Source organism: Thermothielavioides terrestris, chromosome 5 (assembly GCF_000226115.1).
Source record: "Thermothielavioides terrestris NRRL 8126 chromosome 5, complete sequence".
NCBI lineage: Eukaryota > Fungi > Ascomycota > Sordariomycetes > Sordariales > Chaetomiaceae > Thermothielavioides > Thermothielavioides terrestris.
The window spans coordinates 508,381-529,255 of NC_016461.1; the positions used below are offsets into that span (position 1 = coordinate 508,381).

Consider the following 20,875-nt stretch of genomic DNA (forward strand, 5'->3'; position numbering starts at 1 on the left):
CATGCAGCAGCCCAAACGAGCATGTGGGGCAGCCCGTTACCACGGCAATCGCGAAGTGCCGTTTCTCGCTGTTTACCACTGGAGGAGCGTCGCGCCTGCAGTGCACCCTTGCAATGCCCACATGGAACCACTGATGCGGCCATTTTTGTGCATGACAGCACTGACACCACACCAGCAGTCAGCCCTGAACAAACTCCCAAAAGCGCCGAGATTTGCTCTTTGACTTTTTGCAACTAAGTTTTAACATTGCGCAATTTATTTAGGACTTTTCCCCGACCGAGCGACAGAGCAATCAAGACCAAAACATACGCGACTGCTCCTGATGGAGCGCAGACACACGTCCATGGCGCCGCCGCCTGCTCGAGCGGCTGCCGGGGGGCGCGCCAGCATCCGCCCCGGAGTAAGGAATACGGCTGCCGCTTCGAGAGCCGGAGCCACACGCCAGCCGCTGGGCGCATCGCGGCTAGCACGAGCCCCGTCGCCAGCAGAGTCGCTCGTGTCGGTAGCCACCGCAACCACGGCCGGCGCCAAGCGCAAGGAACGCGACTTCGACCCCGACGACGGCGAGGCTACGAACATTAACGTCGTCGTGCGATGCCGCGGTCGCAACGAGCGGGAGGTCAAGGAGAACAGCGCCGTCGTGGTGCGCACCGAGGCCACCAAGGGCAAGCTGGTCGACTTGTCCATGGGGCCCAACGCCGTCAGCAACAAGACGTACACCTTCGACCACGTCTTCTCCCAGGCCGCCGACCAGAGCATGATATTCGAGGACGTGGTGAGGCCCGTGCTGGACGAGGTAGGCTGTTTCCAGAACGATCATTCGAGATGTCGCTGACGCGAACAGATGCTGGCTGGTTACAACTGCACCATCTTCGCCTACGGGCAAACCGGCACGGGCAAGACATACACTATGTCGGGTGACCTGACCGAGACGATGGGAATGCTGTCCGATAATGCCGGCATCATCCCTCGCGTGCTGCAGGCGCTGTTCAACAAGCTCGAACTCGACGAAAAGGAGAATTCGGTGCGCTGCTCCTTCATCGAGCTGTACAACGAGGAGCTACGAGACTTGCTCGCTGCCGACGAGAACACGAAGCTGAAGATCTTCGATGACACGTCACGAAAGGGCCACGCCACCACGGTCGTGCAAGGCATGGAAGAGCGGTACATCCAGAATGCCAGCGAAGGCCTCCGATGGCTCAGGGAAGGCAGCGTGAAGCGCCAGGTGGCGGCCACAAAATGCAACGACCTGAGCAGCAGAAGCCACACGGTTTTCACCATTACAGTGTACACGAAGCACAAGACGGAAAACGGCGAGGACTTCCTCATGTTGGGGAAGCTGAATCTGGTCGATCTTGCCGGCAGCGAAAACATCCAGCGGTCGGGGGCGGAGAACAAGCGGGCCGCCGAGGCCGGGTTGATCAACAAGAGCTTGCTCACCCTCGGGCGGGTCATCAACGCGCTGGTTGACCGCAGTGCTCACATTCCCTACAGAGAGTCCAAACTTACTCGGTTGCTGCAAGACTCGCTGGGCGGGCGGACAAAGACGTGCATAATCGCCACTATATCCCCCGCCAAGAGCAATCTGGAGGAGACCATCTCGACGCTGGATTACGCTTTCCGGGCCAAGAACATCCGCAACAAGCCGCAGCTGAACGCGCTGACGAGCAAGAAAATGCTGCTGCGGGACTTCACTATCGAGATCGAGCGCCTCAAGGCCGAGCTGATCGCCACCCGCCAGCGCAACGGCGTGTACCTGTCGAACGACATGTACGAGGAGCTCACGGTGCAGAACGAGTCCCGCCGCATCTTGACGGAGGAACAGGCGGCCAAGATTGAGACTCTCGAGACGAACCTCAGGAACAAGGTACAGGAACTCTTGTCTCTGACGTCGAATTTCATGGGTCTCAAGAAGGAGCACGAAGGGACGCTGGCCCAGTTCGAAGAGACCAAGGAGCTGCTGGACCAGACCGAGATCGTGCTGGCGGCGACCAAGAAGTCTCTCGCCGAGGAAACCCACCTCCGGAAGGCTCACCAGGCGACCGAAGAGGCGCTTGCGGCCGTCGGCGGCGACCTGCTCAGCACGCTCGAGAGGACGGTCTGCGACATCGACGGCCTCCACTCGAAGAACAGACGCAGGTCCGAGCTGCACAACCTCAACCGGAGCACGTGGAATATGTCGCAGGCACACGTGGCAGACATCACGGAGCTCGTCGAGGACCGCATCGCCGAGTTCCGCCAGGACCAGGAAGAGCGCATCTCCAGCATCGCGCAACGCATGCAGACGTTCGTCAAGGAAGAACTCGAAAAAATGTCCTCGACGCAGATCTTTCTCGACGAGAACTTGGCGCAGTTTGCCGAGTCGAGGACGCAGCTGTTGGGCCAGCAGGAACGGTCCAAGGAGGAGATGGACGGCGTGCTGGAAGAAATCAGGGTTGTTCGGGACAACGTGAAACAGCGCGTCGGGGAGAGCCTCCAGGCCATTGCCGCGGCCGCCGAGCGGATCGCGGGCGACGTGCTCGGCGAGCTGAACACGTTCCACAGCCAGCTCCACCTGTCGTACAACTCGCTAGGGAAGGACTTCAAGTCCCTCTTTGAGGAGCTGCTGCGACACATCCGCGCTCAGAAGGCGGAATCCGATAGGCTCAGGGCCGAGCTCGAGGAGGCGGCGAAGGCCATGGTGGAATCGAACCAGTCGGTCTCTGCGAGAATACAGGAGGTGCTGGACGAAGAGCGGGCGCAGGCGGCAACAGAGCGGCAAGCCTTGCTTTCGCAGATAACGAGGCTGATCAACTCGCAGGCCGAGCTTCAAGAGTCCCGGCTGGCCGACAAGGCCGCGCTTCTGCAAGAGACCATGGCCGATTCGAGCAAGATGTTCGAGGGCAGCGTGGCCGAGTACTCCGCGGGCATGGACGCATGGGGCGAAAGAGACGAGAAGCTGCTGGAGGAGGTGGCCAGCTCCAAGGATACGCTGAAGACCAAGCTCAAGGACGACTGGACGGTAGGTTCTGCGCCTTCCCGCTACTTGCTCTTAGCGCTGACTGACAACTCCAGGCCGCAAACAAGCACAGCACTGCGATCCAGACAGCCACAAAATCGGTGCACGCGGAGACGGTGCGGGTGGTGGAGGAGCAGATACAGGATCTCGACGTCCAGATGCAGGATCTCGACGAGTTTGTCGCGCGGGCCAAGTCGCACAACGCCGGCCACCACGAGCGGCATGCCGAGTCGGTGCAGAAGCTCAGCACCACGGTAAAGCGGTCCTTCGCCAACATCTCGGACCACTTCAAGGAGACGTTTGGCAGAGTGCAAGCGCTCGGCGCCGAGATGGACGCCGACGCGGACGCGCTGCGGGACGCGCTGGCGCCCCTCGACGAGAAGGTCTGCCAGCCGCTGGCCGAGCTGCGCGAGGATGTCCAGAACACGCAGCTGCGCGAGTACGTGCCGACCGGCCAGACCCCGGAGAAGGTGCACTACCAGTACCCGACCGAGCTGCCGCGCACCGCGGCCCACGCGGACCTGCTTGCGTCGATGCAGGATTCGGAGCCCGATCACGATCCGGCCCCGGCCCCGGCGCTTTCCCCAACGCCGTGCAGGCCCGCCGGCCCCGTCGTCCTGCCCGACATCGATATGACGCCCGTCCGCTCCCCGTCCCGTCCGGCCAGCACCGACAGCCAGCACCACCAGCAGCAGCAGTCGGGAGGGGACGGCAGCGTCGGCAGCGGCAGCAGCAAAAGCCGGCTCAGCATGAGCCTGCGCGAGGTCAACCCCAACCTGACGGCCGGATCGCTGGTGTTTGACGCAGCAGCAGCAGCAGCAGCCGCCGCGGCAGGGGCGGGGACAGCGAGGGGCAGCCTCCCCGGGGGCGGCCCGTTGCCGTCGTCGGCGGCGGCAGCAGCAGCAACGGGCGAGACGACGGTGCCGCTGGCGAAGAACACGCGCACGCGGGGGGCCTCGCGGCTGTCTAAGAAGGTTGTCGGCGCCATCGCGGACGGGCCGGAGAATGTGCCGCCCCCGCTGCGTAGTTCGACTAGGAGGAAGAGTCCTCGGCTGCACTAGGTTCTTTTCTTGTACCTGGTTTTCCACGGTTGCACTAGGTTCTTCTTTGTGCGTGGGTTTTGTGGAGGCATGGAGAGTCGTTCGCTGGTTGTGTGAAGGGGAGGAAGCAGGGTTGTCGTTTGGCTCTCGTTTTTGTTGTTGGAGTTCAAGTTTGTTGTTTAGACGGCGGCTTTTGCGCTCCTGGAGTTGGGTTCTTGAAATGGAAGCTGGTTGGGTGTCGTCGGTTATTACACTGCTTACTGGGGAGGCAGGGCTGGGGTGGTTTTGTGGTGGGTGATAGGGAACGGAGGCAGCTTGTTCTAGGCTTGTAGGGTTACTGAGCACCGATACCCTTACGGTTCGAGTTGGGAATTCAGTTTAATTTCTGCGCAGTGTGATCAATGCGTGACAAGACCTTGGTGGTTCTGTGCCTTGCTCATTTATGTTCCAGAACTCTTGCTGGGTGGTTCACACCACCTACTGAACGGATAGGTGAGATGGGGTAGATTGCAAATAAAAGCGGAAGAGGTCAACTTTAGAAACGAGAACTCTAGGAACGAGAACAAGTCTCACGCTCGTGGGAGTACAAAGGATGAGTCCCTGAACGGAGACTGGGGCTGATGACATGGTGAGATTCGAACTCATGCCCCTTTCGAGACCACCGATTTCCCAGGAGGGAGAAGAGAATTCAGGGTGGAACTTAACGTGGCCCCTTGCTCGGTCACCTTGCCAGTTGCTGGGGTGACTGCATGGCGCCGGGTAGAATGCCGAGCTGCGTCTGCTGGACTGTGGCTTATCGCGCGAGCAGCGCCCTTTTGGCATCATGCACGTGGACTGCACCATTCGAGGTGTGCGCACCGTCACGGCGGGACGTTGTAACCCCACCCCCGCCCGCCGAGTGAGTCGTTCGGCCGGGGGCGGGGTACGGCACCATCGGGGATGCAGATAGCCGGTTCTTGCTGGGGACAAGGCGGGTACCGGTGCGGCGGGCCACTTAGAGAGGTCTCGTCATGACGTCGAGGCTATAACTCCAGCTCAATCCCGCTCCTCTTAAGGGCGGTTGAACGTAGACCGCATCTACAGCTGTCTTCCGCTCCTCCTCCCGCTCGTCCCACCATCAACGCATACTCACCCACACAATCACCCTCGCGTATCTTCACTTGCCCACTACTCCAACCAGCATCAAGACCGCCTCCCACCGACCAACCATCCCTTATCATGTCCTCATCCTCCTCCTCCCCCGCCAAACCGGCCCACCCGGACCTCACAGGCTTCCGCGCGCTCTCCTTCGACTGCTACGGCACGCTGATCGACTGGGAAGCCGGCCTGCAGGCGGACCTGTCGCCGCTCCTCGCGGCGCTGCCGCCCACGCACCCGTGGCGCGCGACGCCGCTCCTCGCGCTGCAGCACTTCAACGCGCTCTCGGAGCACCTCGAGCAGGCGCAGCCGGCGCTGGCGTACGACGACATCCTCGCCGAGTCGCTGCGGCTGCTGGCGGCCGAGCAGGGCGTGCGGCTCGACGAGCTGGACGACGAGGAGGCGGCGGCGGCGCTGCGCGGGGAGAGGATCCGCGACGGGCCCGGGCGGTGGCCCGCGTTCGCGGACACGGTGGCCGGGCTGCGCACGCTGGGGCGGCACTACCGGCTGGTGGTGCTGAGCAACGTGGACGAGGCGAACATCGGGCGGGCGGCCGGGCCCGGCGGGCCGCTGGCCGGGGCGCGGTTCGACGCCGTGTACACGGCGCAGGCGATCGGGAGCTACAAGCCGAGCGCGGCCAACTTCCGGTTCCTGTTCGAGCGCGTGAGGCGGGAGTTCGGCGTCGACAAGGAGAAGGGCGAGCTGCTGCATGTCGCGAGGAGCCTGACGGCGGATCATGTGCCCGCCAAGGAGCTCGGGCTGAGGAGCGTGTGGATTGCGCGGGGCGGCGACAGGCCGGAGAACTATGGCACCGGCGGGGATTACGCCAAGTTGAAGGCCGAGGGGAAGCTCGGGTTCGAGTGGACTTTCCAGACGATTGGCGAGTTCGCGGAAGAGGTGGAGAGGCAGTTTGCGGCGAAGAAGAAGAAGGAGGAGACTCAAGCGGAGGAGGGAGTCGGGCAGCAAGCAGGGCGGTGATGATGCTAGCTCTTCCTTGCCGTTCATGGTTCCCTTTCACGACAGAAATGAATCAAGCTCCTCGGATCCTTGCCTGGCCCTCTTACGCGATCGGGGTGGCCGTGGCTGCACGTCATCTCCGCGCCACCCCTTCCTGACCTTGATCGGCCTCAGGAACCCATCCACATGCACCCCGCCATCCATCTCGTCCATGGTGTCCTCTTCGTCCTCTGCGAAGTCTGCCGCCCGTTTTCCGTGCACACTCCGAAGGTGCCGCGCGAGGTTGGACCGCTTCCTGAACCCCTCGACGGCCCTCGGGCAGTGCGGATAATGGCAGAGATGGACGGTGCCTCCAGGCGTGGCCGACCGGCTGCGCCGACGGGGTGTCCTCCCCGCCTCTGTCAGCTCTGCGTCCGTGTAGTCTGTGTAATCTGCCGTCTGGTCCTTGTGCACAGTTCGTATGTGCCTCTCCAAATTTGACCGCTTCCTGAACCCCTCGGCGGCCCTTGGGCAGCCCGGATGGGGGCACACTAGGATTCCGGGCGTACCCGACCGGCTGCGGCGTCGCACTTCCCGCTCCGGCTCGGGAGACGAGGCACCGGCGGGTCGGAGGCTCGATTGGCGGCTGACGGTGCGAAGCTGGAGCAGCTCTTCCTCGGACTCGGTCTCCTCGTCGGAGGACGGAGGCAGCGGAGCGCCTGGCACATACCGCACCGTCTCTACCGCCGGTCTTTCCGATGCAGCCGACTGCTCGTGCAGCGTGTGCATCGTGATCTCCTCCCTGAAGAGCGTCGCACACCGCTGCGCCGCACGGGAAATCGTTGCCGGGGAGAACCCGGCCAGGGCTGCGGCGCCCAACACGTCTCTCCAATCCCGCAAGCCCCACCTCGAGAGACGCTTCTCCCTGTTGAGCTCGGACGAGACGCTGGAACTTCGAGAACGGGACTTCTCGGACCGGGACGCCGCCTGAGAGCTTGCCGATGCTGCACGGCGTTTGCTGCTGACGCTCCTCGTTCGGCCGCGGCTTCGCTCGCCTCTCCCCGGCTCCGACTCGTCCGAGGAAAACGTGGGGATTTTCCTCTTGCCCTCTCTCGCGAGTCGGACCAGCATCTCCCGCTCCGTCTCTCCCTCCCGAGGCACATGCACCTTCTTCGGCCTGCCCCCTCGGTACCTGCGCGGGGGCGGGGACTTGGCTGCCCTCTGCGGCACGCTCTCGACGCCCGTCTCGTCGTCGTCGCTAGCAGAAGACTCGGACATACAACCGAGGCCAGCAACGCGTTGGTTGTGCAGGATCATGAGGGTATCGTCAAGCTGCGCCATTATCCGCCTCGCCAGCGGCCGAAGCAGCGCCGACGAGCGCTCGTCATCGGCGGACAAGACGGGCGTGAAGGTCGGCGACACGGCTCTGCGCCGTTTCCTTCGCAGCACCCTCGCCAGCGCGTCCGCGTCTGTGTCGTCCTCGTCCTTGGCACTGGTCGCCGCGGTACCGGACGCGTCCGTCTCGCCCTCGGTGGCTGTCGCGTTTGCGTCATCCTTTTCGACCGATTGCACAACAACCCCAGGAGCGCTGCCGCCCGCCGCGCCGCGCTGCAGGCCCCTCCTGCGAAACCTCTCCTTGGCGCACCGCAGCATCGCGGCCGAGATCTCCTCCTCCAGGTTGCACCCCGCAAAGGACCGGGCCCGGTCCTCCCGCCGCAGGGTGAACGGCTCGTTCACATCCGCCGCCCGCGGCAGGAGCCCGTCATCAGGCACCTCGTCGGCCTTCATCGGCCACGCGGTCCACCCCTTGTCGGGCTTCCATCCCTTTCCAGCTCCATCATCGTCCCCATTTCCATCGCCATCCTGTCACCGGTCAGCACAGCAGCCGGGAGGCGGTAGAAACGGAAATAACGCTGAATGACAGAGCGATGGGACAATACCTGCACAGGCCCGGCCCGCCACCCGCGCTTCAGCCCGCACGCATTATACAGATGCACGGCCAGATCCCCGCGCCGCGCATTCTCCAGCGCGGTCCACGTCTCCCGGTCGCGCTCCGTCCAGCCCTGCCAGGTCGACGGGTGGCCGCGCCAGCGGTTGGGCCGCGTTTCGTGCAACGTCTCCGAGTCGAGGGAGTGGAGGTCGGATGTGGCCGAGGCGCTATCTAAATCCGGTTCTGGCTTGATTGGGATCATGATGCGGTTGTTGGTCAGGCCCTGATTGAGGATGTTAGCCGTTGGCTTTGGTAGCCGTCATGGAGAGGCCCACTACAGAAGAAGGAGGCAATACCGCAGTGGCTGCTGCATGATTGGACAGGTTCAATTTTGTAGTTAGTGGTTTCCCTCGGCTAATTGCTGCTATATTGTGTAACTACCCGAGAGCTGAAGGAAAAGTGGGGATTTTCTCAGCTCTCTCTCCCTCCAGGGGAGAGAGGGCCACAAAATTGCTCGACACTCCTATCAAACTAAATGGCTACTAATAACCCTAACCCTAGGAAACATAGGCATTTATAACCCTAACCCTAAAGTTAAAAAAAACTTAAATTATAAAATAAAGAGCTATTATAAAAAAATAAATATTCTCTTAAAGCTTTATTAGTTTTGTTAAGTAGTTGCTAAGATATTTAAAGTAAACATATTAGCTAGAGGGCTTCTTCGCGCTCAATCGCCGACTGCGAAAGAACCGTTATATTAAAATCGAATCTGACAACGCGAGTGTATTTAGTATACTCGGTTACCTCTATCTACGATGTCGCAAAGGAAGGGTAGTTATAACATGAGTTTTCGAGTACTACTCGTGAGATGCCTCAAGGCAAGAGATCGCAGCAGTACTACGGTGGTGACTAGGGCGAGTGAATGCAATCTCTAGGGTGACACTTTCTGGATATATCTCCTATTATAATCAGAGGCTGATCCTTAGAGGATCAGGAATCTTTTCTCCGTCTAGGTGAGCGATTGCCTACCTTTTTAGCTACGGTTCCCAAGCTCTAAGCTTGTGCGTTATGTCGCACGTTATAGATACAAGCTTCTAGGTCCTCTCCGTCTTAGAACTGTGCCGACGCTTGCTCGACAGCGGCTTACGCACATGCTGTGACAGTAGCGATCACGCAAGCTGTGATAGTGGTTGCGTCGGTTGGGTGAAAAACTCTGTAAGCCGCGACATCGCTGCCGACGTATATAAGTACCTCGACTAACGCGATTGGAAACTTGAGCTCCTGTAACAAGAGTCTTCAAGTGCCACTGGCAAGATGCACTGGTAGGGAATGCTACAACAGTCTTACAATCATGACTAGGGCGAACCGGTATAGTCTAGGGGCTAACACTGCTTCCAGTGTCTCCTATTGTGACTAGAGGCTGATCCTTAGAGGATTAAGAATCTTCCCTTGCCTTGGTAGGCGATTGCTTACCCTTTTAGCTACGGTTCCTAGGCTCTAAGCTAGTGCCTTATATTGTACGTTATAGATATAAGCTTCTAGGTTCTAGGTGCCTACTCCGTCTAGGAACTGTGCTAGCTCCTGCTCAATAGTAGCTTGTGTATATACTATGACAGTTTGTCCTCCTCTCTATAGAACCTATCCTTAGGTTTAGGTTTCGTAGTCGATAGTATACTATATTGCCCAATCTCTAGAAAAGGTTCTCCTACCTATATAGACTTGTCGACTAGTGGTGCAAAGGGCGATATCTTGTCTACTTAACTACGAGCTTCGCCTAGGATTCGGTAGAGTGTTCTTATAGGGTTAGACTAGTCGCTAGGGCAACGTATATTGAAGTAGTGTAAAATCTCTACACTAACCTACCCCACCACACCCAAAACCAAGTATACGAGATAGCTTCCAAAGGAATGCAGTGTCCCTCTAGGCGGATGAAGATAGTGTGTGTCAAGTGGTAGGAAGGATGTCTCCTAAGAGGAAGATACGTAGCTTAGGTACGTCTAACGGGATATGGTAGAAAGATAGGAGACAATAAGAATATAGTCAGAGCTTAATAGCTCTAATGCCTATCGTCAAGATAGAGGTAGAACAATTGAAGGAGAGGCTTAATAGCCTTCTTAAAAGAAGAAGGACTATTAATATAGTATCAACGAATGTATATTAATAGCTATTTAATATCTTACTTAATGACAAAGCAAATAGGCTTAGCCTACTTAAATATATATAATTAGAGGGCTAGACCTTCCTTTAGCAACGAATATAACGCTCTAAGACAAATAGAAACACTAGGTCCCTATATCTAGGTAGCCTATTACCCTAATTTATACTTCCCTTTTAAGCTTGCTATATACTCTTATAGGTAAGCTTATACTTTAAAAGCTCTTTAGTATATATCTCTTATCGTTACTACTCTTTGAGCTATTCTTTATATATAGCTCTCTTAGTTTATAAAGGTCTAATTAGTTATAGTAGTTGATTATATTGTCTTTTATACTTCTTTATCTTCTTACTATATATATTCTAGCTCTACTACTATACTAGATACTTATATTTATAGGCAAAGGTATAGTCGTCTAGGTTATATAATAGTAGATAGAGTAGATACCTAGGCTTTGTAGGCTCTTTATAAAGACATTTACTATAATACTATACTAAGGGTAACGTCTAGCTAGATAATGTAAATAATCTTTATATTTATAGATATTTCTATAAGGCATTGTAAGGTAGTTTAGCCTCTTTATAAGTATATAAACAAGTATCTCCTCTTCCTAGAGATAAGGATCGAGAGCTATTATCCTAAGTGCCGTTTATACTAGGGCTTTAAGGTTCTTAACTTGTTTACTACTAAGGAGGCGCTCTTAGTCAAACTTGTCTATAGGGATATCGATAAACCTTTAGGTTATAATTGCCTATATTGTAGCGATCTCTATAATCTTAGCTTTGATATTTAGCTAGGTCGATATATTGTTAAGATCCTTTGTAAATACTACTAATGTTACACGCTGATGGTGCTCGGTGACTATCTAGCAGTAAACGTATAAGGATGAGAAAGATCAATGCCTCTCAGCCTCGTCAGCCGATGAGGCGGCACTCTTGAACACTAGTATATGTCACAAAAGTATATTGATATAGTCTATTATTCTACAAAGGGATTACGAGCGAGGTTCCCTTTTTAAGGGGAACACTCGTCACCCTTAACCACAGTGTAGTTATAGGTGCCTTTGCTACAGTTATATATAATAAGTGCCTAGGAACAAGAAGAAAAGATAGCGTCCTCGCTATCATTATAGAACTTAATATAGGATAAGGGAGTATATAGAAAGGAAAGAAAACTAATCTATATTATACCCTATATATAACTTTTGTACCTATTATCTCGTCCTATAGTGATATCCTCCGTTGCGATATACTCGTTCACTTGTTCTATTTATCGAGATCGACTATACTATTACTAGTATAAGGGTTGTCTCTCTCTATCCTAGATACTTTTATAGCCGCTCTATACTTAACGGATATAGGTACCCTTTTAGGTTTCTTAGAAGGATGTGTCAGCGTCTTCTACACCTTATCGTCAATAGTTACTTTACGCTAGTGCTTACTGCTAATAACCTCGACAACTTTAGCTCCTAGCGTCGATTGAGTCCTATCGTTATATTGACTCTATAGCGTCTTAGCTAATATCGCTAGTATAACCGATAGTGTAGCCTTAGCTATAGATATCTTACTTAGCGTCTTCTATATAGGTAGCTATATAGCTTTAACGGTATATACTATAGTCGTAGTTATAGTATAAACGATCTTAAGTGTTGCTCTATAGTAGCTAGTAGTCTAAATAGATGTTCTAGCTTATTTTATAATAGCTACTTTCGTAATAGGTAAATCTATTATAGTAGCTTAGATCTCAATAGCTACTAAGCGGTGCTCAACGTCCTATATACGCTATACCAATCTTATATAGATATCGTCGTATAAGTTTATTGTCGTTTAGATAGCGAGGTTGATCTTCTTTAGAAGGGCATTGTTCTTATAATGGAGATTCGTTATAGTCTTATTATATACTAGCTATAGGTCACTAATCTTTTCTATCTAGTAATAATATATCTTATCAAGGTCGCCTTAGAAGATAAGATTATTAGAATATAGGTTACTAGCTTTGCTATTTACTTCTAATGTACTAATAAGCTTTACTAACTCTACTACAGTTTTTTCGACCTCCTTAATATAGACTCGGTACTTCTAGGCGAATTAGAGCAGATCTTTAGTCAACGCTTACACCACTTTTATATCTATTTATAGAGACTTAATAGCATTATTGTTTATAATAACTATATAGCTAGCACCGCTCGCTATATCTATAGCTTAGGCGTTGTTATAGTAGGTAAGCCTAAGCTCTACCAACATTGTATTTATAGAAGAGTTGCCCTCGCCCTTAGGCGAAACGTAATACAATATAAAGATTTTAATCGCTATTAGTATATAGCTTACTATAACTATACCTATCTTTTAAAACTCTTTAAAGGCTTTCTTGATTATACCTTTAATCCTCTAGATATATAGGTTGTATATAAAACTAGTAAGCTTATTACTAAGATCCTTCTTTAAGACTGTACAGTGAAACCTAGCGAATTATATCGCTAGCTTAGCTATATACTTGTCATTGTAACCAAAATCTATATATATATAAGTAAACGCTTTGCTTATAGTAGCGATATACTTGTTTATAACTTTAGTAGAGCGATAAGAATATCTATAGGATATACGAGTCTCCTAGAGTTCTAGAATACAATATAGTTCGGTAGCTATATTTTCTTCGTCGCTAGTATACTCCGCTCTATCGTCGTCAAAGGCGTCTTAATCGTTATCGGTTATAGTAGCCTCGTCCTCGGATATAACGTATAGAGCTTACTATACTTCTTTACGCTATATATAGGTAGAGGTAATATCGCTAGTGTCGGGATAGCGGATCCTAGATATACATTAGAGGGGCTACTCTCCTTCTATATACTTATAAGTAAAAAGAGATCTTAAATGTTCTCGTACTATATTATTGTTCAACGCTCTATTATCGTCCTTAGCAACTTTATACTCGTTGTTAAAGATTATAATAGAGCTCGAGGTAATAGCCTACTATTGTTCCTTATATATAGTCTCTAAGCTATCTTAAATCGCTCTAGCTATATCGGCTTCCTCAATGGCTATTATTTCATTGTTATAGGCGGCTCTAGTAGCAATGTACTTAGTTGTAGCTTTATAGGATATATATACTTCTATAGTGTATAAAGGTATATTAGGTATACTAGTAGCCTTTTTTATATCTCCTACTTACTTTATAACAAGGCGAGTGCTCTCCCTCTTTTAGGTACCAACAGTATAGCCTTTAGTAGGCGTCTTTTGTCTATAAAGAGGCATTCTATATATAATGAAAGCTAGATATATATCTCCTTCTATAATGTCGATATAATCGTCTTTAAGCGCTTCGCTATTTAATAACGTCAACGGGTTAAGGGAACTAGTTATATAGTCGCTTTTATTAGCGATATAGGTCTTATAGAGATATATAGTGGAATACTTCAAGTTATAAATATAGTGTAAGCGTATACTAATAGGTGGCAACTTATATAAATATATATAGCTCAATAGCGAGAACGTCTAATAATTGATTATATAGCGAACGTAAACGACTATAATGCGAAATTGTTATAAGAAATAGATATATTGAGGTTGATATATAAAGAGAGAGGAAATTATAGTAACTTACGTCGAGCTGTTCTAAAAGTAAATAAAAACAATAGTGCAATGACTATAGCTAATGAACAATGTTGTTATCTAGCGATAGCTAGTAAATAGAAATTCCTACCCTCGAGGCTTAGAGCTCTATACCTTTATAGCAATAGGTTGGCTCCCCCTAACTATTTATAGGTCAAGGCTAGTAGCGAATCTATATAAAGGAAAACTAGAATATATAAAGCGCTTAACGAACTAAATAACTATAGTTTTATAACTAAAAATGGTAGTACTATCCTAAGCAAGGGATAAAGAAAAGAGAAAAAGGAGATCTATAAGATAGAGGACAACGCTTATATATCTAGTAGTAGTATAATAATAATAGATATACTAAAGTAAATGTATCTTATTAAAGAAAGTGAGAACGAATAAAAATAAGAGAAGGAAATAGGAAAGAAGGAAAAAGAAAGTTAGTAATAGTATAGCTATCACTAGTCGCTACCCTTCCTCTATAGTAGCTCTATAACAATTTGGTTCTAAGATCGAAGAATCTCTGTCACTTCTTCCTATTCCTTGATAGCAATGCCTTTGTTATAGTGTTCCTTCTCCTAGTCAATAAGATACGCTTTCTTATATTCTTCGACTAGCTCTCTAGCGCTGTCAACGAGCTAAATATATACGATCTACTAGTTGTCCTTAGCGGTATACCTCTTCCACTGTACTAGATACTCGACCTTAGGTCTTCTATTCCTTTAGATAATATACCGTTATATAATTCTCTTAACTTCTTAATACTTATTTCTATCATCGATTATAGAGCTAGGGGGTTCTATATCATAGCTAAAGGGGTCTTTCCCTTAATCTAGTTTCTATAATTAAGAAACGGAAACTATAGGATAGACTCTCTATCTAGCTAGGAAGTCAAGCTTATAAGTGTTCCTATCGATTTTATAAACAATCTTAAATAGTCCTACCTACTATAGTGACTACTTTTATTTAAGCTTGCCTAGGAGATAGTATCTATTATATAATCGTAGGTAAATGATGTCTCCTACTTTGAATTCAATAAACGTATACTTATCATTGTAATATATTTTCGCGATAGCGTTTATATAATTGATCTGTTCTACTACTTCCTCCTAGTACTATTGTCTAAAGACACTAATAGCTTTAGCGAAGGCAATAGTACCTTTCTTACAATAAAGTATATCTAGGATAGAGTATAGTTTAAAGCTATATACCAACTTGTTTAGCGACCTTCTAATAGTAATTATAAGTATATTGTTAAGGTTGTACTACAATATAGGGAGAAATAGAGGCTATAGCGTTCCTAGTTTTTCTATAGCTTCTATATAAATAGCGATTTCTACTATTTAGTTCGTCCTTTCTAACTAACTATCCGTCTAGGGATAATAGGCTATTAAGAAAAGGAGGCTAACGCCTAGGATACAAAAGATTTCTCTCTATAGGTCAGAGGTAAACTTAGTATCTTAGTCGCTAATGATTTATACTAGGAGTCCCTAATCTATATATATCAGTGCTCTAAGGATTATAACCGCCTATTCTTCTACTAATATCTTGTTATTTTTAGCTATAAGAAGCTTTTTCTTACTAAACTTATAAGTTATAGTATATATAGCGTTAAGGATCAGATACTTCTTCGTCGACTATAGTGTCCCTTTAGAGGGTATAGTAGGCAAACCGATAATAAAATCTATAGTAATAGTATAGAAAGGCTATAGTACTATCTAAATTAGCTAAAGGTCTCTAGGCTTCAGCTCTCTCAAAGTCTAGTTCTCTCTATATATAGGGCAGTGCTAGATATACTTATATACTATCTAACACTTTCGGTTAAAAGCGAATACTAAGAGGTTCACTATTATATTGTTTATACTAAAATAGTAAATATTATTATATATAACAGTAAAAATATCTTTAATATAGTTGCTAGGGATATAAAGCTTCCTCGTTCCTTTGCGATCGACATAGTAAAGGAGACCGTCCTTCAGTTTATAAAGCCTAATCTATAGTTTTCGATACTGCCTTCTATACAGCTCTCCTTCTCGCTCTTTACGTTCTTTCTACTTAGCGATCTTCTTAGCTTATTCCTCTATATCGTAGAAACTCCTAATAATCTTATTATACTAGTAGTCGTTGGGGTAAGCTATAGTTAGCTTAGCTTTAAACTCGTCACTAATGACTAGCTCGAAGGTACTAGTGTCTATAGTATAGTATTCCTTAGTATCGATCTAAATAGTAGACCAAATATCCTCTAGTTCGTTGATGTCGTCTTAGGCTTCGTCAAAGGCGTCTTCCTCGAAGGTCGGCAAGTATAATAAGGCGTCTAGTACAACGTTGAGCTTTCGTAGTATATAGAAAATGTTAAGGTCGAACTAGGATAGCTAATTTATAGCGTTAGCGAGCTTTAGATTAGCTTTTACAAGGTCTATAGTAGCGAGAGATATATACTTTATAATGCCTTTAGTCGCTATATAGTCTATTAGAATATTTATAGGGTATTAGTTTGACTATACTATCTTCTAGAGCTTCCTAACTACCTAAACGATAGTAGCGACTTCTACTTCTATACTTCTATACTTCCTTTCTATATTAGAGGTCAGATAGGAGAAGAATATAATAGACTAGATCTCGCTACTTAGAATATCTTAGCTAGGGATACTAGTACTATCCTACTTACTATAGAGTTGAAAGACGATTACTCTATATCCTTTGCTATTTATATCAAATTTAATAAACAATGGCTTGTTAAGGCGGTAATGATATAGGAAGTACTACTTATATAGATGTTTCTATAGCAATCTGAAGGACTCTAGTTCCACTAACGTAGACTCGAATTTAGTATTCGAAGTAAATACCTTCCTAGCGTTCTTTGACTTAGCGACAAGAAGGTCTTTGCTTACTCTCCTTTAGGTAAAGAGCTTAGTTTATAGTCCTATAGAGACTACGCTTTCGCTATATACTATAGGATACCTTTGTATAGCTATCTAACTATACCTAGGTATTGCTCTAAGGTTTCTAAAGTGTTAGGAAACTTAAGCTTTTTAAATATAGCGATTCTATCGTCCGTCTTAGCTACTCCTTCACCGTTGACTATATAGCCGAGAAGTCTAACTAACAGGTAGGCTATAAAAGATTTTTCTACTAAAATATAAATATATACCTTATTAAAGATATTAAGAACCGTTTTAATATACTTGAGGTACTCCTCTATATTCTTACTAGCAATAATGATATCGTCGATATAGACGTATATAAAATGCTTATACTTATAGAACAAACGGTCTATAAAGCGCTATATAAAGGCTAGTAAGTTTTTAAATCCTATTAGTACAACGTTTAAGCGTTCTAAACCTCTAGGACTAATAACTACTATATAGTCACGGTACTCTTCTACGATAGGAAGCTAGAAGAAGAATCTAGAGGCGTCGAACGCTATAAAGATTATATTGCTTATTATTATATTTATAATATCGTCCTAGTTGGGCAATAGGTAGACGTCTAATACCACTAACGTATTTAAAGGCTAAAGGTCTACTATAGCTCTGCCTTTCGTTTTCCCAATAACTATATAGTAGACTACGAAGACTAAGTAAACGATAGAAGTTAGCTAGTCTATAAAATCTATCTTTCCTTACGCTTATAGTTTATTATACTCTTTATCGACAATCGCTTAGTCCTTAATACTTAGTAGGTAGATCCGAATAGGCTTAAGCTAATTCTACTATCTATCGATAAGTAGGATCCTTATCTTCTAATCCTCTAGTATAGAGATAATACTACGGTTATAGAAAACGTTATACTTATCTAGTAGTACCTTTATTTCTTCTATATACCGTTTATCCCTATTATAGACATTCACCCTTGCTACTAATTTGATATATAGGATATCGTCTAGTTTCTCGATACTATAGGATAGCGTATAGAACTCCTGCTTAGTAGGCGGCTTATACTTATCCTCTATTAGTGTTTTCGTTATTAATTCCTTACTACTAGGCTCCTATTATATAGTTATTGTAACTTATATACATTTGCTATCTGCAACGTTATCCTAGGTTTACTATATAAAGTTCTATACTATTGTTTAGATATCCTCCTCTAGGCTATACTAAAGAAGGTGTCCAATATACTAACCTTCAACAATGGTGATTAGGTAGACGGTATTATTTCTTACGATAGCCTAGTATACACTTTTCACGTCTATAATAGTGTCTAAGATACCCTCGACGTATAAAGCGAAGTAGAGCTTACGTTTCTAGCTACCTAGACTATTGTCGTCGGTATCTATAGGCTCGAATACGGTCTCGATCAAATGTTCTATTATAGGTACGACTATTACGGTATTTGTAGCTTTTATCTTCTAGATCGTTCTCTTCTATTCTATATACACTCTCACCTTTATATTGTAAATAGACTGAAAGTAACAGGTAGACGTATTAAGGTTAATTTTTACTTTATTATAGAGTATAAAGTTAGTTCTGATCTATAGCTTTACTTTTAAACCTTCAATAATATTAGCTATTATTATAAAGTGACCTTCTACATTAGTATTGTAGACGATTCCTTAGATATAGAAGTCAAACTCAACTTACTTCTTAACCTCTATATAGGCTCCAACACCTTTAACAAAGTATAGCTTTACGTCAATCTAACGTAGGTTTTTAGCCCACTTAGAGATAAACTCCTTATCAACAAGGTTAATATTATTACCTATATCAAAGCAAACTTCGATACTTAGCTCGCCTAGGTTTATACTAATGTTAATTATAAGGTATATAGCTTACTTATCTAACGCCTTTAGTAGCGGTATATAGGGCTACGTTTCTACGATCTATCCTTTAGTCAATGTAAAGTTTATATCTTTACTATCAAGTTCGTCCTCGTTGTTACTAAGGTCGTATTAACAGTCTATCTAAAGTTATATAGGTCTATATTTATCCTTATCGCTATTGTCGGCTATATATTTAAAAAGCTTACAACGTATTACAAAGACTCTACTACAAATAGTACATTGCTAAATCTAAAGAAGCTATTATAGCTATTTACTTCGACCTAGGCTAGGCTAGCGAAAGGTATAATACAAATAGTAAAAACTATCGACTTCCTTGTCTTCTAATTCCTCGTCCTTAGCTTTAGTGTTGTATTTATCGACGAGAATATACTTAGTCTTCTCTAATATTTTACAGTAAAGGTTAGCGTCTTTATTGTCCTCTATCACTATAATCTCGCTATAGTATATAAAGGTGCTATCTTCGTACTATCTTTTATATATATATATCCAAACCTATTAAAGCTATTAAGGTCATCTTCTATAATTGCTATTATCGCCTCTTCTCTAGCCGTCGAACGGTTTAACTCCTTTTCTATAGTCGTTGAACAGTCGGTATCCTCTTCTATATCTAGTCGAGCTATAGAAGTTTCGATCACTGAATAGTCGTACTCAATCACCATCTCTACGCTAGTTGTTTCCAAGTCGCCAAGGTCTGTCTCTGTCTCTTCTCTAGTAGTTGCGATATCCTCTTTTGCCTCTACCTATCTAAAAGGCTCCGCTATCCTCCTAGTCGTCTCCTCGTCCTTCGTCGTCGTACTCTGTATTTACATTGTTGGCGATAGGGCTATAGCCAATAATATAGCCCTTAGCGGCGTCCTAACGAAGCTTATCCCTAACGATATACACTTTAGTGTCGAGGATATTAAAAAATACGTCTATCTCTATAGTTATACCTAGTTTAGAGTATAACTAACAAAGTTCTAAATAGAGGTAGTTATAGAGATATATTAGACATTGCTCTTTAGTAGTATCTCCTTAAATATATATATATTTAAAGTACTCTATAGCGAATTTTCTAATTAGCTTATTTTTATAGTTGTCCCTTATAGTATACTAGTTTTTATTTAGCTATTTTTCCACTTTATACCTTTTAATACTAAACTCTTTTTTTAAACGTTTAGTCTATACTTTTATAGATATAGTAAATACTACCTTTTCTATAGCCGATAGTTGCTACTTATACCATTGTAACACTAATCCTCGAAGTAGGGTCTATATCTCTATATATAGGGTCTCTTCTCTTATTAGGTAGTATCTAATGACCTAATCTACCTATTTGACCCAAAGGTTAATATCCCTATAGTACAACTACTATTTATTGTACTATAGGTCCTAGAGTTCCTTAGCTTCGTTCTCTATATCTAGCTAAAAGAGACTAGTGTCCTAGATCTTCTATTTTACTATAGGTATAAGTACCTACGAAGATATAATACTTTTGTCCTTGGTTTTAGTCTAATGGTCTTCTCCGCCTATAGCCCTATTCGCTTTTTCGATTATAACGTTTAGATTCTCTATTATCCTAGCCATCTAGGTAAAGAAGTCCTATATAGTGAATACACCCTAGTTATCTATAGCTCCAACTACTTACCTAAAGGGTCTAGATACTTAGCTAAAGGGCCCCTCTTAAGGTAGCTACTGTCTATATAGCGGGCTTAGTATCTCTTAGAATAGTAAAGAGATATTAGAATCGACTAAACTGTCTATATATTCTATTCTAGAGTCCTAGATAACTATATCTAGCTTAGGACGTCTAAATAAGTACTAGGATAGCTAGCTTAGTATCTATAGTAGTAGCTAGGGAACCTAGTCGAAAATACCGATTAGCTAAGCTATTAGAGATAATAAGTCTTCCTCTTCGGATTATCGGTTCTATAGTAGTAGATCCTACGATCCTTCTAGCTATTTTTAGTAGTAGCTACTAAGATTATAGTTGCTAACAGTATAGGCTTTATATCTCTATTAAGGAATAGTTAGTATATCTTAGAGCTCTAGTTGCTCCTAGAAGATTAGGCTTAATAGAGTTACTAGCTACTCTTTAGTCGAATTATATCTAGTTCTTACCGATATTTCTAGTAGTATAGCTAATCCTAGTTACTAAATGTTGGTCCCTTGAGGTTTCAAGGTCTTTAGCGGTCCCTAACTTTCTAGTCCTAAGGTCTCTAGCGTTTCTTAGATCGAGTCCTCAGTCTCTAAAGCAATGTCTTTAATCCTAAGGTCTAAGATAAGGTTCTTACTAATAGCTACTTAGACTTTATACCTAATAG

The 20,875-nt window shown here is 46.2% G+C and overlaps 4 protein-coding genes across 4 annotated transcripts; 2 read left to right on the forward strand and 2 right to left on the reverse strand.

Moving 5' to 3' along the window:
* The first annotated feature begins 110 nt into the window (after window positions 1-110).
* Window positions 111-4,451, forward strand: THITE_2120711 (uncharacterized protein). The gene is made up of 3 exons (XM_003656236.1): window positions 111-796; window positions 845-3,001; window positions 3,055-4,451. Exons 1-3 carry the CDS (start codon window positions 344-346, stop codon window positions 4,057-4,059), a joined length of 3,615 nt encoding a protein of 1,204 aa, XP_003656284.1. The 5' UTR covers window positions 111-343; the 3' UTR covers window positions 4,060-4,451.
* A 617-nt stretch (window positions 4,452-5,068) lies between these two features.
* Window positions 5,069-6,171, forward strand: THITE_2120713 (uncharacterized protein). Its single transcript, XM_003656237.1, has one exon. The coding sequence runs from the start codon at window positions 5,257-5,259 to the stop codon at window positions 6,151-6,153; it is 897 nt and encodes a 298-aa protein (XP_003656285.1). The 5' UTR covers window positions 5,069-5,256; the 3' UTR covers window positions 6,154-6,171.
* THITE_2120715 (uncharacterized protein) lies at window positions 6,172-8,414 on the reverse strand. Its single transcript, XM_003656238.1, has 2 exons — window positions 8,052-8,414; window positions 6,172-7,974 (listed from the first exon to the last, which is right to left on the reverse strand). Exons 1-2 carry the CDS (start codon window positions 8,301-8,303, stop codon window positions 6,190-6,192), a joined length of 2,037 nt encoding a protein of 678 aa, XP_003656286.1. The 5' UTR covers window positions 8,304-8,414; the 3' UTR covers window positions 6,172-6,189.
* An 8,349-nt stretch (window positions 8,415-16,763) lies between these two features.
* THITE_2057533 (uncharacterized protein) lies at window positions 16,764-17,036 on the reverse strand (the record flags this gene model as incomplete). The annotated part of the gene is made up of 1 exon (XM_003656239.1): window positions 16,764-17,036. A coding segment is annotated over one exon (273 nt), but the record flags the coding sequence as incomplete, so codon positions are not given.
* Window positions 17,037-20,875: the final 3,839 nt, after the last annotated feature.

Excerpts from the sequence above, each read along its gene's own strand:
- THITE_2120713 (XM_003656237.1), top strand. The coding sequence starts at position 5,257 with ATGTCCTCATCCTCCTCCTCCCCCGCCAAACCGGCCCACCCGGACCTC.
- THITE_2120711 (XM_003656236.1), top strand. The coding sequence starts at position 344 with ATGGCGCCGCCGCCTGCTCGAGCGGCTGCCGGGGGGCGCGCCAGCATC. Across the intron at positions 797-844 it reads TGAGGCCCGTGCTGGACGAG|ATGCTGGCTGGTTACAACTG; the intron begins GTAGGCTGTTTC and ends TGACGCGAACAG. Across the intron at positions 3,002-3,054 it reads AGCTCAAGGACGACTGGACG|GCCGCAAACAAGCACAGCAC; the intron begins GTAGGTTCTGCG and ends TGACAACTCCAG.
- THITE_2120715 (XM_003656238.1), bottom strand. The coding sequence starts at position 8,303 with ATGATCCCAATCAAGCCAGAACCGGATTTAGATAGCGCCTCGGCCACA. Across the intron at positions 7,975-8,051 it reads GGCGGGCCGGGCCTGTGCAG|GATGGCGATGGAAATGGGGA; the intron begins GTATTGTCCCAT and ends GACCGGTGACAG.